This window comes from Gymnogyps californianus, chromosome 16 (assembly GCF_018139145.2).
Source record: "Gymnogyps californianus isolate 813 chromosome 16, ASM1813914v2, whole genome shotgun sequence".
Lineage (NCBI taxonomy): Eukaryota > Metazoa > Chordata > Aves > Accipitriformes > Cathartidae > Gymnogyps > Gymnogyps californianus.
Window position 1 is genome coordinate 3,578,173 of NC_059486.1, and position 17,637 is coordinate 3,595,809.

Here is a 17,637-nt window from a genome sequence, read left to right on the forward strand (position 1 = left end):
CTAATGTTAATATACATTTGCGGCACACAATGTGATGGCTTTGGAGACACCCAGGTGTCAGATTGAATCAGTGTCAGTGACACACCGTACCAGGACTTCGCGGCAGGTCCCTGTTGGCTTCTCCAGCGGGAAGCTTTCGCTTCTTTGAAATTATTGTGTTTATCCCTTATGTTTCTGGAGGAAAAAAAAAAAATAAAGAAATCATACCAGGCCCACCGCAGGACTGGTGTCCGCAGTTCGCAGCCAGCCAAAGCCTGGTTTCCACAGGGTTAGAGATGTGATGTGAGGGAAAACAAAGAAAGATGCTGTACAAGAAGTGACCAAAGAGTTCAGAGGTGCAGCCTTCTGCTCTCTCCATTAATCTGCTCTCATGCACCACTGCAAAGAAATTAAGAGCCGGGGCCAGGGGCTGCTCTCAGCTCCGTACATGCAGTCCCGGCTGAAGTCCAGAGAAGTTGCACAAAGCATTTGCAAGCCAAAGACCTGAGCCTGCCTCTGCTGGATTTAATCCCTCCTGGCTTTCAAGTGCAGAATCAGGTTTAGATTCTGCAAAGAGAAAATAGCCTCTTTAATTGCTGCCTTGGGTTGGGATTGTCGGGGCACAGGAGGAACAAACAGGCTCACACCTCCAGCCCCCTTCCCTCTGCACCCACGAGCTCTGTGTGTGAGCGTGCGTGGGTGTGCGAGTGGATAGAAGCACCCTGGGCTGTGTGAGCAGGGCGTGGGGTGTCAGGGGAAGGTTTGCACCCCTGGCTTGACCTGCAGAGTTTGTGAGAGTGTGGATGCGTGTGTATACATGTGCGATACCTTCGCATCTATATACCCGCATACAGGTACCTTGTCTTTTCATAATAAGCAAGCCTGCATCAGCCTCGCCTATGTTCCCTGCCCAAATTCACTTGTCAGCCTTACATGAGCCCACATGGGAAGCTGCCCAAAACATCGTCTGCTTACAGTAATACAATACAGCAGCACACCGCCCAGCAAGTCCTCGCTTGTTTGAATGCTCATTATTCCCTTAGCTAATTGCCCAGTCAGCCCCAGTGCTGGGGACAAGGGGACCTTGTTACCACCCAGGCGCTGCAAGGGTTAAGGCCGTCCCTGCACACGGGGTGCCTGCCCCTGCTTCGGGACTCACCTGCAGCCAGGCCTGGGTGGGTGGAGGTCTCCTTGGGAGCGCCTCTGCCCTGCAAGTGCATCTTCAGGGCTTGATCCCACGCCCTGGCTGATGTGAGGAGCCCTTCCAAGGCTGGCCCTTGTCCATCCCCACCTCCAGCTGTGAGAAGTCGCTTCCCGTGGACATGCTAAACCTATGTTCCCCCAGTGTGGGTTTTTGCCCTGCTCAAAAAAAAAAAAAAACAAAAACAAATGGATCAGAAGCATTTAAAGAAGAATGGAAAGAAACCAACAGCTTCCCAAGCCCACAGGGACTCAGCTCTGCTTTCAACCCTCCACCTCACTTCTCAGCCCCATGCGGTACCCTGCTGCCAGATCTTCTCTCCTTGCTCTTGGGCACCTTGGGAAGCCCAAGATACCCAGGTACCGATGGGAGACCCCCTTGACCAGAGGAGGTGGGGCTGCTTTTGTGGTCCTCATCATGGTTAAGAGCGGCAGGTTGTGTATTTCTAGTGGGGACGGGGCAAGGGGGAAGGCAGGAGAAAGAAACAAACATGGCCATGTGCCCAGGTGACAGTGACAGTCCAAGCACGATCACCAGAACTGCACGTTAGGCAGCTGATGAGGTTAGAGAGGTCCCATGCGCAGTCTCCCCCTTCCCTGAGGCGATGGAGGTGATTTCACATCCCTGCCCAGCACGAGGTGCTTCTGCCCCAGCTTCTCGCCCAGGTTGTGAAATGGGCGTTGGAGCGGTCTAGGCCAAACACTCAGCCCCACTCCTGGCCCCAAGGCAACCCCAGGAAAGGCTCTCCGCTCTGGCCTACACAGAGAGAAAAACCTCATCTCCTGGTATAAAAAGATGGGGCTGAGGGATAGTGTCAGCTCCCACAGAGCCTGGGTACGTCAGAGAAGGCAGAGCCACCGAGATGGATGTTGCAGGGGGAATGTGCGTGTGTGAGGGCTGGTTTTGTGTGTGCGCGCGTGTGTGTGTGTGTTAAGGCTGGCTGGTGTGTGCACGTAACATGTCGAAGGGGTGTGTTTCTGAGCCGTGGAGGTGTAGGGGAAGAGGGTCTGGGTGTGTGCAGGGAAGCGTGTGTGTGTGTGAGCAGCGTATGTGCACATACGTGGACATGCATGGAGGAACGGGAGGGGACGTGCAGGTTGGGTGGTGTATGCAGGGGAAGGGTGTATGTGTGTGCGGAGAGGAGGACGAGGCAGACAAAGAGCCGTGCAGGCGGGCAGGGGCAGACCCCGGGCCCCTCACCGGGGTGTCGGGGCTGGGGTAGCCAGGCGAGCCCCTGGCCGGGACTCCACGCAGGGGGTCCCAGGGAGGAGCCGGCGGTCCGGCCGGTTCTCTGTCCCGGGGAGGGGGCGATGCGATGTGTGTGCGTGCAAGGGCAGGAGCCTTTGGGCAAGAGGAGAGGTGGGACGTGTCCGAGCGTCGCCTCTCCGTGACACTCGGGGTTCGCCACTTCTTTTTCTCGGCCGCCTGGGTCCCCCCGCCGGCGTGGGGCCGAGCCGCGGGGCTTCCCCCCGCGCTGCCACCGCTCGGGGCGGGCAGGCACCGGCAGTGTGGGCTTCGGTTTTAATCGCAGCCGCTGTAAGAGTAAAAAAAAATCGCGCTGAGATCCCGCCGGTCCCCACCCCCGCGGCAGGGCCGGTGCCTGGAGCTGGAGGTGGCCCCGGGCAGCGCAGCCCGGCTCCCGTCGGGATTAAGTAGTTAATGTTAGCACAGCATTGGGGGGGGGGCTCCGATGAGTGTCTGCTAATTATATCGTCGTGTTTGCAAAATTTCCAGTCTTTCTGGCAAAAGCAGCTTTCTGTGGGAGGAGGGAGAGAAACGGGAAAGGAGAGAAAAACAGAGAGAGACAGAGAGATCGGTATTGAATGTTTGTGAAATGAGAGGGGAAAACGAGAAATCGAGCAGCAAGGGCGGGGGGGGGGGGGGGGAGAGAGAGAGACAGAGAGAGAGAAAAAAGAAAAGGAGAAAAACAGAAAAAAGAAAAGGAGACAAACGTAAAAACCAGGAAAACAGAAAAATAAAGAGGAAAAAAAAAGGAGAAAACCAGAAGGAAAAAAGAAAAGGAGAAAATCGGGGAGGGGGGGAAGAAAAGGAGAAAAACAGAGAGGGGAAGAGCGAGCGAGAGAGTACGAACGAAATAAAGAAGGAGGGGAAGGGTGGAGGGGGGCAGCCGTGCCCGGGGCCCCGGGGCCCGCAGGGCGAGGCGGGGGCGGCGGGCCGGGGCCGGGGCCGGGGCCGGGGGCGGCCGGGCCGGCTGGGGGCCGCGCGGTTCAGCACCCTGGAGAGCTCCGCGCCGCCGGCCGGGCGCGACACGGCGGGCGGGACACGCGGGACCGGGGAACACGAGGGGGACACGGAGGGGGATACCGCGGTGCCAGGGCCAGGCAGGGCTCGGGGAGGGGGGGGGGGTGGCCCGGCGGGACCCGGAGCGACTCGGGGCCGGGATCACGGCAGGGTTCCTCCTTCCCGGGGCTCGGCCCTGCCGAAGGCATCGGTGTCGGACCCGTCCCGGAGCGGGGCTCCGGGCCCACCCGCGACGTGGGAGGGAGAGAGCAGCGGCCCTGCTCCGCTTTCCGCCGCCACCAGCCCCCGCAAACCGCCCTCCCCGCCGGAGCTGCCCTCCGCCGCCCTTACTGGCCCCCTTGGCCCCGCGGCACGCGTGGCTTTGGGGCCCTCTCAGCCCACCCCTGTGTGTGTCCCCCCCCGAGTCGCCCCACGGTGCCCCTTAGCAGGAAGGGGGAGCGCTGTAACCCGGCCCCCTCATCCCGCCCGCAGGTGCGGGCCGTGTGCTCCCCCCTCCCTATTTCCCAAGACGGGAGGGGGAAGGAGCCAGGGGGGCACAGCCCGGCGGGGACACCCAGCGCCCCGCCAGCTTTGGGGGTCCCGTGTGCGGGGGGTGCCCGGGGGATAAAACCCTGCCAGCGCCCGGCTCAGCCCCGATCCCCGACGGGAACACCGGGGCGAGCTCCCTTCCCCTGTCTGGCTTGCAAACAGCACCACAACCCCCAGCTTCAGCCCTGCCCCCCCCGCATCCCCGTCCCCCCCCCTCCCCGTCCCCCCCCTTCCCGCTCCGGGGGCTTCTGCCCCGCCAGGGCGGACTCCCCACGCACCGGCTCGCTCCGTCCCGCCGCTGCTATGCGGAGCTCCGCGGTTGCCGCCGGCTTTTCTCATGCAGATTCCCCTCTTTCACACCTCCCAAACAAAGGCAAACGGGGGCATCGCCTCGCCGTGTCAACACACACGCTCATTAGCGGGAAGGCGGTGGGGGGAGCGGGTGGGAACGGCTCGAGCAGCCCCTCCGGGGGGGCGGTCGCATCGACGGGAGGTTGTAGCGGGCCGGGGATCACCCGAGGAAATTTGGAGCGAGTTCTTCGCCGCATTCCCCTCAAGTCAATAAGTTTCCGAAGCTCTGGGTTTGGCTGTCTCCGCTTCGTTTATTGCAACACACGTCGCTCACGGCCAGCTTTTGCCACCCGCAATTCGGCATCGCGGGGAGCGGCAGCCACGGGGCTCCGGGCCGGTTCCGCGCAGAGTGGGGCCCCAGCCCGGGGAGGGAGAGCCGGGGGCCGGTTAGCCCCGGGGAACCGTCGGGGCGATGGGAACGGGGCCCCGGGATGGTGCCGGAGCTAGGGGGGGGGGGGGGGGGGAATTAAAGCTTCGCCAATTACTGCCGCCCACGAAAAAAAAAAAAAAAGAAATCTGATTAAAACGGCTGTGGGGAGGGCGGGGGGAGCGGGCGGTGAAGGGCCGGGAAATCACGGCCGGGGAAAGGGCGAGGGGAGCGGGGAGGTGGGAGAAGCAGCACCTCGGTCGGCGCTGGCTGCTCCCAAAACCGGGAGCGGCGAGCTGCAGGGCTCCGGCAGCCCCGGCAGCCCGGGCCCGGGCCGGGGCCGCCCCGCCGCGGTACCGCGGGGGAATCGGGGCGCTCCGCGGGGCGCTCTCCGCGCCCGGGCTCGCACCGACGGGCCGCCGAGCTCTGCGGCCGCCGGCCAGCACCCGCCCCGCTGCCCCTCGCCTCATTTTTTTCTGTTTTCATTTTGGTTTGGTTTGTGATTTTTTTTTCACCCTTTTTTTTTTTTTGGTGGTTTGGTTTTGTTTTGTTTTTTTCCCCTTTAAACCGCCTCGACCGAGCCCGGTCCCGCAGCCGTTCCGCCTCTCCCGGGGCTTCACCCTGCCGCCGGCGCCGGCATCGCCTTTCGTTTTGTGCCGTTTCTTCCTCCGAAACCCCGGGCTGGAGCGCGGAGGGAAGGAAACAATAAATTCGTTAAAAATAAGAAAAGGGGGATAAACAAAAAATAAAAATCCCCCGCTTCTTCGTTTGCATTTGGGCCGCGGTGGGGTTGGGGGGGGGTGTGTTTGTTTGTTTTCTTTTTCAAACACACACACACCCCCCCGCCGTTTACAGAAGCACCCGCGGGGTGCAAAGAGCCACACCGGGCCGGGCTGGGGCATCCCCTCTCCCCAGCACCTGGGGGCGGGGGGGACCGGGACCCCGGCCCTTCCTCGGGGCCCCTTTGCGGGAGGAGGACAGAGAAGGAGCGGTGGGTCGGGGGGGGGTCCGGCTGGCACCGTGGGAGCTGCGTGGGGCTCCGCGGCGCTTTGTGCGCGGGGGCGAGGGTGCCGCATTGTTTGCCGGCGGTGTGAACACGCACACGCACACTCACACGCACCTCGCCCCCCCCCCCATAATACGGAAATTTCCATGTCCCGGCTGCCTTCCCCTTTTAACCTTGGTATTAATTTAGGACGGATCTTTTTAAACGGCCCTGTAACGCATTCAGACGCTGCTGGAGGTTTATCTTTTTTTTTTTTTTTCTTTTTTTTTCTTTTTTTTTTTTGTACCGTGGGTTATATTTACACCCAAAACAAAATAATTACACTTTTGTTGGAGAGAGAAAGCTGGTGATTAGACTGTGGCTCTTTGCAGCAAACCCTTTCTCAGTGGTACACCAGGACAATTTTTCACGGCTGGGTGAAATCAGACGCGGGAGGTAATGAATCCTGTGAGCTATTTAAATTTACAATTTGTAACGCAGTCACTCAGAAACGCCTATGGCCCGGCGAGGAGATGCTTGCTGGGTTTGTTTAATGTTAAAACCTGCACCGTCCCCCCTCTTACCAGGGGAAAGGAGGGGAACGCGGGGAGGAGAAGCCTCGCCCGCCCCCGAACACGCTCCCGCCGGCAGCAGCCCCGCGGAGGAGCGCGGAGCGGCGCGGAACCGCCGCCTCCCACCGCGCCCAGGCTCGGCTTCCCCGGGCCGGGCAGAGCCGCCGAGCCCAGCCCCGCTCCGCGCTCCTCCGCGTTCCTCCGCGCTTCCCGGCGTGACCGCCTCCTCCAACCAAAAATAGTTGGAAATATCAACAAAGTCGTCGGCGGAGCATCCTAACAGATAGATAATTAATTACAAAACACAGGGGGAATATGCAAACCGCGTATTACAAATTCTACAGGGCTTAACTGATTGGAAACAGATTATTATCTTGTTTGTCTTTTGTCTGTTTCACTTATCCCTCTGCCGTCTGTTGTGTTGTAAGTTGATACACTTTATTCTTGAAAGGGGATTTTTTTTTTTTATATAGTAAATTCCATCAACATCTTGTATAAGCGACGCTGCTTCTCCATGCATTACCCTGTTAAAACACAATAGGTTTATTAGTTACATATAGGCGGATATCGTGGGGCCTGAATTACCATCTGTTACCATAGGGGAATGTGGCTGATGGGGTGGGCTGGGGGGGGGTTGCCTAGGGTTTTTTTTTTCCCTCCCCTTCCCCTTGGCTTTATTTATTCCTTTACTTTCAAACGAAAAAGGGAGCCGAGCCCGGCAGCGGGGAGCGGGACCCCCCGGCATCGCCTCCCCGCCCCTGCCCCGCCGCGGCCGGGCCCGCAGGGGACAGCGGGGGGGGGGTCCCCGGCTGCGGGTACCGGCTGCAGAGCGGCATCGCGGCGGGAGAACCGGCCCGGCGGCGGGGGAACCGGCCCGGCGGCGGGGCAGGTTGAGGAAGCACCGGCCGGCCGGTAGCGAGGCCCACGGGGGGTGCAAGGCCGTGGGACCGGGCTGTGCGGGTGTGCAAGGCCGCGGGAGAGGATTGCGTGTGCGTGGGCACAAGCAAACGCGAGAGTGCCGCTCACGCACCCTTTGCTGGCACGTTACAGATTATCCATATGAACCGGATGATCCATACGATTCTCCGTACGAGCCCGTTACGGCGCTGGCACACGCACACGCCCGCCGCGTCCCCCCACGCAGCCCCACGCCGCTCCCTGCCCCGCCGGGCCGGGCCCCGCCGTTGGGGTTTGGCGGGGCTGCCCGAGCCGCCACCCGCGCCCGCGTTTCTCCGTGGAAATGAAAAGCCCGCGGTGTCTGCAAGCGGGGCTCCGCCGCCGGGACGGGCGGGCAGCGCCGCGGGGCACACGGACACGCGTGTGCGTGCATAGATGTTCGTGTATACGGGTGTGCGTACATATTTCTATCTACACACACGCGTACGGCCGTGGATGCGTATACACGTACCTCCCCGAATATATCGTTAGGTATGTATTTAAGCCGCGCCGGTTCTCCCCTCGGCCCGGGGCGGCAGGAGATGCCGGCGGCCGCGGGGAGCGGGGCCGGGAGCCCGGCCTGCCCCGGTGCTCCCGCTGCCCCCGAGCCCTGGCCCCGCTGCCCGGGCCCTTCTTCCCCCAAATTTCACCGCCCCCCCGCCCCGAGCCGCGGCGTCCCGGGGTCTGCCGGCGGGAGCGACTCGGCCGCCGGGCCGGGCCCCGCTCCGCACCGCTCCGCACCGCTCCGCACCGCTCCGCGGCTCCAAAATTCCCCAGAAAAGCCAGCGGAGCCCCCGGCGAACTTGGGCAGAGCCACGGCGTGAGCGCGGCCGCGGCCGGGCGGAGGTCCGGTCCCTCGTCCTCTTTCTTCCTTCGCCTTCGCCTGTCTTGCCCATTTCTTCGCTTTCTAATTTACTGCCTTTTTTATTTCTTTCCTTCTCTCTTCCCTTTCTTTTTTCCCCTTCTGTCTTTGTTTTCTTTCTTTTCCCTCCTCCTTCTTGGTCGCTCGCTCCGGCGCTTTTCTTTCACGCTTTCTTTTTCGTTTCCTTTCTCTTCCATTCTCGGCGTCATTTCTTGCTTTTTATTTCTTTTTCCCGTTCACTTTTCTTCTTCCCTTCTTTTTTCCTTCATTTTTCCCGTCTTCTTTCTTGCCTTCTTTATTTTTATTTAATTTTTCTTTCGTTCATCTATTCCTTCTTTCTTTCCTTCTTTTTCCTTCTCTTATTTTTTCTTCGTTTTTCTTTCGTTTTTCCTTCTGTCTCTCCTTCTTTCCTTCCTTCTTTTCGTTTCCGTTAATTTATTTTTCTTCACTCTCTCCCTTGCTCTCTCTCTTTTCCGTTCTCCTTCTCGATCTCTTTTTTTCCGGACACGTTTTCTCTCTTTCCTTCTGTGTTTTTCCTCTCTTTATTTCCTTTTTCTTTCTCTCTCTTTTTTCCTAGTCTCTTCTCTCTGTATTTTCTTATTTCGATTCTGGCTCTTTACACAAACACTCCCACGCAAGGGCACACACAAAACCGCCTCCACTTCCCCGCCGATGCCCTTGTGCGGCGGCGGGGTTTGGGGTTTTTTTTGCCGCTATCGGGAGCGTTTCCGCGCCCCGGTGCGGAGCCGGCGGCGGGATGCTCCGCGGCGGCGGGATGCTCCGCGGCTGCCGGGCCGGAGCGGGCTTTGGCCGAGCCCTTCTCCCCCGGAGCGGGGAAAAAAACCCCAAAAAATAGTTATAAATGCAGAGGTTTTGGCTGGAGAAACGGACGGGGAAGGGGAGGGGGGGGGCCGGCCTTCACCTGCCCTGCTGCCTTCCTCCTCCTCCCCGCACGGCCGGACCCCAGGGCCGCCCCGTCCCCTTCCCAAATCCCGGGGAAACGGAGGGAGAGGCGGCGGGGCCGCCCCACACACCGACCCCGCCGCTCCGGCTGGGAGCTCCGGGCTAGGGCAGCGGCCCCCCGGCCCCGGGCAGAACCCCCCCCCAGAACCCCCCCATAACCCCCAAGCGCCGGGTCCAATCCCGCACTCCGTCCCCTCCCGCACGGCCAGCCGGCGATTTACAGCTCCGCCGCACCTGGAATTAAAGAGAAAAAACAGTGTCCGAGGGGGCAGCGCCCGCCGCCGCCCCCCCCCGGGCCGCCCCCTGCCCCCTTTCCCCCCGGGGCTTGCCAGCGAGTTACGCGGAGCGGGGAAGGGGCGGGAAGGCGGCGGGCCCGTGGGACAAAGGCCGAGGGTGGCGGGGGGGTGGGGGGGGTGGCCGGGGGGGGGCCCGCATACCTCCGCGCAGCGCGCTGCCAGGGGAACTTTTCATCCCGCCACGCTGCGCGGAGGAGCCGGCTCTCCCCGCGGGCCGGGCCCCCTCCCCCTCCCCACCACCCCCCCAATCCACCCCCCCCCCCTCTTTTTCCCGCTTGTTGCTCTTCCAGACAAAAGCATCTCTCCCTTTTCTGCACAAAAAAACCCCCCAAAACCCAAACGAAACCCCAAAAAACAACCCCCAAACCAGGTGATGCTCTCCCCCCAGCCCAACTCGGGACCCCCCCCAAACCCTCCCCGAGCATCCCTTGAAAAGAAATACATAAAAATAAGCGGCGAATTGGCGGGAAAGCAGGGCTGTGGCAGCGTGGCCCCCCCGGCCCCCCAGCCAGGTGCATACTCACTTCGCGGCACAGGTACAAGCCACCCTCAACAATAGAGGCGCGTTGTTTTTTTCCCTCTGTGCCAAGCACAAGGCAGGAGCCAATTTAGATATGCTATAAATTAAGAGGTTGCCATGGTTACCGCCCTCCCATTGGCCGCCGCCGGGGCGACGCGGGCCCCTACGTCACCAAATCTGAATAAGGATGCGCGAATTACTAAGGCGGGGGACAAAGCTGGCGATGGGGACAGCATGAGAGTGGCGGCGCGGCGGCGGCGGAGCACAGCGAGGCACCGGGGCTGCCGGCTGCAGGGGGGGGGTTCATGCACCCCTCCCGCCGCGCCCGCTGCCGCAGAGCCCGCCAGCAGCGCGGCCGCCGCTCCGCCGGCTCCCGGGGCGCTCCGGAGGGACCGGGGGGGGGATTTGGTTGTTGGGGGTTTTATTATCATCATCATTATTATTATTATTATTTCTCGGGGGTGGTTTGGATTTTTTTTATTATTTTTTTTTTTAGGGGGGGGGGCATCGTTTTTTCCCTCCCGCCGCCGAGGCTCTGGAGAGAAGAGGGGGAAGAACTTGACAGCCGCTCCGCTCCCCTCCCCTGAATTTTTCGTTATTCCCTCTTCTATTTTTTTTTTAAATTTTTATATTTTTTTTTTCTTGTTGTTATTATTTTTTCCTGCATTTTTGAGCCGCCGCCGTGTGCCGGCGCGGGGCTGACTTCTCGTTTGCGCGTCTCCATCCCCCGGCGGAGGTTATGATGGTGCATTGTGCGGGCTGCGAGAGGCCGATTTTGGACCGGTTCCTGCTGAACGTCTTGGACAGGGCATGGCACATCAAATGCGTCCAGTGCTGCGAGTGCAAGTGCAACCTGACCGAGAAATGCTTCTCCAGGGAAGGCAAACTCTACTGCAAAAATGACTTTTTCAGGTGAGTCGTCCCCCCCACACACACACACCCCGCCAACGGGGACGAGAGGGTGCGGAGGTTCACACCGCGCCCGGCCCCCGGTTCCTCCCTGGGGTCTCCCCCGGAGCTTTGGGGGGAGCTTGGGGGGGCTACCCGCTTCCCCGCCCATCCCTCTCTGCCGGGGATCCGCACCGAGCTTGCCCCACCGCTCCGGCGGGGAAGCAGCCCCCCGGGCCGGGAGAGCCTCGGGGGGGGGGGGCCGGCGGCTGCGCTACGGCCGCTGCTGCAGTCTGAGGTGGGGACGGCGAGGCTGTGCCCCCCCTGGCCCCCCCCTCCCCCCCCCCCCAGTCTCCCCATGACCTTGCCTCCACCAGCACCGGGCCCCGCTCCGCCGGTGCCGCCGCCCGCCCCGTCGCGGCAGGCCCCGGTGGGCATCGCGGCTGCAGCCGTGTGTCCCCCGCTCCGGGGCCCGGCCTGGCGCTCCTCGCCCCGCTCCCGGGACCGCAGGCCCCGGTGAAGACGATGGCCAAAACCTCCCTTCCCCACCCCCCCCCGCCCCGGCGGGGCCCCGCGCTCCGCCGCTCCTTAAACGCCCCTAATGACTGCGATAAGGTGCCGATGAGGAAATTAGGGGCCGGGATGGGAAGGGGGGGCGATGACTTATGACTCCTAATGCTCTCACTACATCAACGTCACGGGGAGCAGCGAGGGAGGCAGAAGTTGTGCCGCGACCGGAGGGGAAAAAGGGGGGACCCTGCGTGGGCACCCCGAGGCCTGGCAGCCCCCGGGGACTCGGCAGCGGCAGCCCCCGGCTCCCGGGTTTTGGGGGCATTTTTTGTGTGGGGGGTTTGTTTGTTTTGAGTTTGAGGGGTTTTGGGTTTGGGGGGCTTTTTGCTTGGTTGGGGTTTTGGTGGGGTTTTTGTTTTGGTTTGGGGGGGTTTTTTGTTTGGTTTTTTGGTTTTTTTTTCCTTGGGGAGATCGTTTCCAGCCGATTCGGATTCCCTGGAATATTTAAAAAAAAAAAAAAAAAAGGCATCTCCAGGGGAAAAAACTGCTCTACCTCCAGCGACGGGAAGGAAAATCGGAAATTTCCAAAGCGCTGTTCCCGACCAGGAAAAATCCCCCCCGGGAGAGCGGGACGGTGCCGGTGCCGGCGCCGGGCTGGGGACCCCGGGAAGCTTCGGGGAGCGGAGCTCCCTCCTCCTCCGCCCGTTGTTGTTCTGGGTGCGCGGTGCCCCCCGCACCCACCGCTCCCTTTTTCCGTCGCTCTGGCCGTAATTAGTCCCGTTTTCCCCCCAGGATTTTCAGGCCGGCGCCGGGCGGAGCCCAGCCCCCCCGTTCCCCGCCCGGGAGGCACTGGCTGAAACGAACCCCCCCGCGGAGCGCGGAGGGGAACCCCCGCCGCCCTCCCCTCCCCTCCGGCCCTTCTGGGGCCAAATCCTGTCGAGGATGCTCGTGTGTGTGTGTGTCCCCGGGTGGGGACACCCTAAACCCGAGCTCTCTCCGCAGCCCACCCTGCGCCTGCCAGCGGGGCTGCGCGGGGATGAAGGCTCTCCTCCTCCTCGCCCCAAAGGGGCAGGGGGTGCGAATCGCCTGCTCCCCCAAATCTCCCAGCGAGAAATGCTGGAGGATCGGGCTCCCGCCGTGGGATTTTGAGGAGGGGGGGATCGGTATAAACGCTCCCCCCCTCCCCAGCCCATCGCTGCCGGGGCTCCCAGCTCTTGCTTTTCTCCCCCTCTCCAGGAGGTTTGGTACCAAATGCGCCGGCTGCTCCCAAGGGATCTCTCCCAGCGACCTCGTCCGGAAAGCCCGGAATAAAGTCTTTCACCTGAACTGTTTCACCTGCATGGTCTGCAACAAGCAGCTCTCCACGGGCGAGGAACTCTATATCATAGACGAAAACAAATTTGTTTGCAAAGAGGATTATTTGAACTCTCCCAGTTTGAAGGAAGGCAGCCTCAACTCAGGTACGAGCGGCTCAGCCCGCCGCATCGCCCGGGATCGCATCCCTGCCGCTCGTACAGGCAGGAACAGGCAGCGCCCGACTGCTCCGGGCAGCCGCCGTGGTGCTGCCGGTACCTCCCGCGGGGCCGGGAAGGAGGTTTGGCTTTGTGGGGTGAGGGGCTGCACCTCGCAGCCAGCCCGACCCCCCGTTAATCCGCGGGGGGGGGAGGGAGAGATTTGGGGTGAAAGCCTTCAAACCGGGAGGAAGGCTCTGTCACACACACACACACCCCCCATGCGGGACACGGACATGCGTGGGACGAGCGGTGGCCGAGGTGCAGCCCCGCAGCATCACTTCCCCCCCCCCCAGTCCCCCCCCCGCTCCTGCCCCGCACACGGCCCCTACGGCAGCAGGGATGTGGGGCGGTGGGGAACCAGGACACCCCCCCACACCCAGCCAGGCCTGGCCCCGGAGCCCCCCACGCCCCGGAGCCCCCCCTTGCGAGTGTGCCCGGTCCCCCCGCGCCGCGGGCCTGATCCTTCGCCTCCTTTCACCCAGAGGCAAAGCTCCCATTTGACTTCCTTGGAAGCTGTCTCTGCGTCAGGACAGCAGGATCAGGCCCACTCCTGCTGTCCCAGCCATGCCAGGCGCCTGTGCTCACCCCCTTCCGTGGGCTCTCTCTCCGTCCAGCACCCGGGGCCGGATCCTGCCACGCCAGTCAGTGGGGCCGCTGCTGTGAGCGAGGCGAGTAGAGCTTGGCCTTGGGGGCGGGTGCTGGCGTCAGGGTCCCCGAGGGGGGGGCGGCTGGGGGTGGGGGGTGAGCCAGGCTCAAGGCAGTGACTGGAGACCCCCCCAGACCCTGACAGGGACTGGTTGCATTTTTCCCAGCGGTGCATCCCGCTTCCCGGTGTGAAAGGTGCAGCGGGGGAGAGGGGGAGCACCGGGGGCTGTGGTGGGCCTGGGGGATCGCCCCCTCCCCAGCTCCCCCCCAGCCGGCACGACACGGTGCACAGGGCCGGATCGGGCGGCGCTTGCCTGGAGCTCTTCGTGATGTTGGGGGATGATGCTTTAGGGGTACCAGGGGGGCAGAGGCGATCTGCACCCCTTGCTGCTCTCCAGCACCCCCCAATCCCTCTCCTGGAAAGCAGCCGGGCCAGGTGGGCTGGGGAGGGCAGAGGAGAGGGGGGTTGATGTCTCCCCTAAGTCATCCGCCCCCCCCCCCTTTCCTCTCTGGGTCTCCTTTACAGTGTCCTCATGTACAGACAGGAGTTTGTCCCCGGATCTCCAGGACCCCATGCAGGACGACACCAAGGAGACGGACAACTCGACCTCCTCGGACAAGGAGACCACCAACAACGAGAACGAGGAGCAGAACTCGGGCACCAAGCGGAGGGGGCCCCGCACCACCATTAAAGCCAAGCAGCTGGAGACCCTCAAAGCTGCCTTCGCCGCCACCCCCAAACCCACCCGCCACATCCGAGAGCAGCTGGCCCAGGAGACCGGCCTCAACATGAGAGTCATCCAGGTAGGGCAGCCCCAGCCCACTGCCCCAGCTCGCCCCCCTGCCCTGCCGTAGCCCTCCCCACCTGACAGCGTGATGTCATGGGGCTGGCCAGTGACGTCGTTCCCGCCGCAGACGGAGGTTCCTGTGACATCAGAGCTTCACGGGGCGATTTCCTCTCGCAGAGAGCAGAGACAGGGAAAGGATCCACATGGGGAGGGAAGGAGAAGGGGTGCTGGTGGGAGCCCAGGTAGCGCAAGGCCGTGACGGTCTCTCCCAGGTGCTGGGAAGGGGTTGGGATGCGGAGGTTGGTCCCACGAGCTGGGAAAACGGGGACAGGCAAACCCCATCCATCCCCTGCCAGCATCACCCCAGGCCCAGCCCTGCACCCACCCCACGCTCCCGTGGGTTAGCAGGGATCCCCCACCCTGTGCTTTAATACACTGATCCCATGGGAAGAGATGAAAACCAGCCCCGAAACATGAGCTGGCTGGGCTCCTCCGCTGCCTCGCCGGCTTGGCTTCCCCCGGGGGCTGAGCAGGATCCCCCGGCGTGCCGGGGAGATGGACGCTCCGGCCTTGTGAAAGCAAGGAGAAGCCATTGTGCTCTGCAGGCAGCCTGGCACTTTCTTACCACACTGCCCCCGTGAAGAAAATCCCTGCGGAAATGTAGGGATTAATGGGATTTAATAGAGGCATTAATAGGGGAGGACTCTCCAGCTTTGCCGGTAGCGGAGCTGTGAGTCCCAGCTCCCGGCAGAGGGGAGCAGAAGTCCCAGGAGGAGTGTGATGTGCTCGTTCCCCCAAGCTGCCCCATCCCCAGGGGACACAGGGGGGGAGTAGGGCCGTAATCCAGACACCCCACCAGGCTGGGGGAAAGGCGTGCGTGGGCCGAGGCCGTGCGGTTTGGATGAGGCGATGCCCCACAGAGAGGCAGCCGCGTCTTCCCCTTCCCTTTTATCTCCATCCTCACTGGCTGGCTTTCTTCTGACTCCCTGCCCGTCGCAGCAGGTGCTCGTCTCCCCGCTCCCCACTTTCCGCCTACTTCTGCCACGATCCGGAGTTCCTCCCGACCTTTTCCTTCCCTCTTTTCCTCCCTTCTTTCCCCCCCTATATGGGAAAATTCTTCTTCCCACATCCTCCGGCTGCCTTCTCCCTTGCAGGGACAGATAGGCTGAGGATGTGCACAAGGGGGTGCAGCCAGGGGGCCAGGATTTTAATAAACCTTTTTATTTCGTGTGTCCGTGTCCCCCCCCCTCCATGCACCTTTTGGGGCTATTCGCAGCAGGATGGGGGGGGAGCATTAAATACCACCCAGAGCTGGGAAAACCCATCCCCTCCCAGGCAGGCGCAAGATTTCCATCCCTTTCCCCGGCCACCCCGGGCCACACTTGGGGTGGGGTGGTGGGGGTGTGTGCCCCAGACCCAGAGAGGTCCCTGGTATCCCCATCCCCGGTGGGTGCTGACGCCGGCCCGGCTGCAGGTCTGGTTCCAGAACCGCCGGTCCAAGGAGCGGCGGATGAAGCAGCTGAGCGCGCTGGGCGCCCGCCGGCACGCCTTCTTCCGCAGCCCACGCAGGATGCGGCCCCTCGGCGGCCGCCTCGACGAGTCCGAGATGCTCGGCTCGACGCCCTACACGTACTACGGAGGTGAGGGACCGTCCGCGGGGGCCCTGCCCCGTCCCCCCCCCCGCCCCTTCCCTCCCTCTTCCCCTTTCCCTTTGTTCCTCCCCTGTCCCGCTTCTCCCCGGGTTTTTCCCTTCCCCTGCCACCCCCCTTTCCCTCCTTTCCTCCTCCTCCCGTTCCCCCCCCCCTCCCGCGGGGAGCGGAGCCGCCCGGGGCCCCGAAGGGACGGTGAGGGGGACGCGCCCGCGGCCACCGCAGCATCCCGGCCGGCCCCACGCACTCCAAGGCACCTGTGCATGCACACCCCCGCGCGCGCGCACCCACGCAGAGGCAGCTGGGCACACCCACGCGTGTGCACTCCCCCGGCTGTGCAACGCGCACACCAGCCCACGGATGCGCATCCCCGCGCACACACGCGTGCTCACATCACCGTATGCACGCACGTCCACGCACAGGCAGACACGTCCACGCACACTCACACCCACGCCCCCCCCCACCCCGGGCCGGGCATTGTGGCGGGGCGGCGGCCCCTCGCCCGCGAACAAAGCCCCAGCTGCGGGGCTTTTGTGCCCCTTTCAGGCCCCGTTTGTTCCAATTACCGCCCGGGCCCGCAGCATATGGAAGGTCACTGCCGCCGGGCCGGCCCCCCGCCGCCCCGACGGGACGGGATGGGCGCAGCGGGGCGGCCCCGCCGCCTCCCCGCTCCCCCCCGCTCCGTGCAGGACCCCCCCCTCCCTGAGCTGCATTTTCAAAGCCTCCCCTCTGACGAGGGGCTTTCCAGGCACCCCTTGCTGCCCTGCAGTTAGTTTCCAGATCCCTTCCAGGCTGCTAAACATACATATAATTTCCCCATTATATATTTTTTTTCCCCATTTTATATATTTTTTCCCCCATTATATTTTTCCCCATTCCCTTTACATAATTTTTTCCCCCATTCCCTTTACATATATTTTTTCCCCCATTCCCTTTATATGTATTTTTTTCCCCATTCCCTTTATATATACATTTCCCCATTCCCTTTATATATATATATTTCCCCCCCCCCATTAACTAAGCGTTAAAGTGAGCCCACTCTCCCCTCCCTAGCCACTCCAGCGCTGGGCTCCTTGCCCTCCTGTATCCCCTTCCCTCCCTCCAGGCCAGGCAGGGAGAGGGCGATGAGCGCTGCAGCCCTTAGGACGGGCTTATTTCCCTCTCTGGGCTCAAATTTGCGGCTGGCTTTTTGGGCCCCGCACCCCAGGAGCCAGCAGAGTTATTTCAGAGGGGGCGGCCACGCTGGTCCAGGGGGGAGGACAGGGCTGGGTATGGGGCACGGTGGGATTTTGGAAGGTTTTTGGCTGCGGGGGACCAGCTCCATCCTTTTCTCCCAGCTCCATCCTTCTCTCCCACCTCCCACAGATTACCAAGGTGACTACTACGGACCGGGAGGCAACTATGACTTTTTCCCTCACGGGCCGCCCTCCCAAGCCCAGTCCCCGGCCGACTCCAGCTACCTTCAGAACTCAGGACCCGGCTCCACACCCCTGGGACCCTTGGAGCCCCCCCTAAGCGGACACCACTCCTCAGAAAACCAAAGGTACACGGATATGATCTCGCATCCCGACACCCCCAGCCCTGAGCCGGGGATGACCGGTTCGCTGCACCCCATCCCGGGGGAGGTCTTCAGCGGGGGGCCCAGCCCACCCTTCTCCATGTCCAGCAATAGCGGCTACAGCGGGGCTCTCTCGCACCCCAACCCGGAGCTCAGCGAGGCGGCGGTGTGGTAGGCCTGGCGCGGGCACGCGTGCGTGTGTGGAGGGGGAAAACACCCCCACGTTCCCCCAGCCCACGCGTGTCCCCCCTCCCCGCCCCGGA

At 62.5% G+C, this 17,637-nt stretch overlaps 1 protein-coding gene across 1 annotated transcript; it reads left to right on the forward strand.

The window, feature by feature from the left end:
• Positions 1-10,561: 10,561 nt before the first annotated feature.
• On the forward strand, positions 10,562-17,549 carry LHX5 (LIM homeobox 5). The gene is made up of 5 exons (XM_050906846.1): positions 10,562-10,734; positions 12,457-12,680; positions 13,906-14,183; positions 15,642-15,807; positions 17,182-17,549. Exons 1-5 carry the CDS (start codon positions 10,562-10,564, stop codon positions 17,547-17,549), a joined length of 1,209 nt encoding a protein of 402 aa, XP_050762803.1.
• Positions 17,550-17,637: the final 88 nt, after the last annotated feature.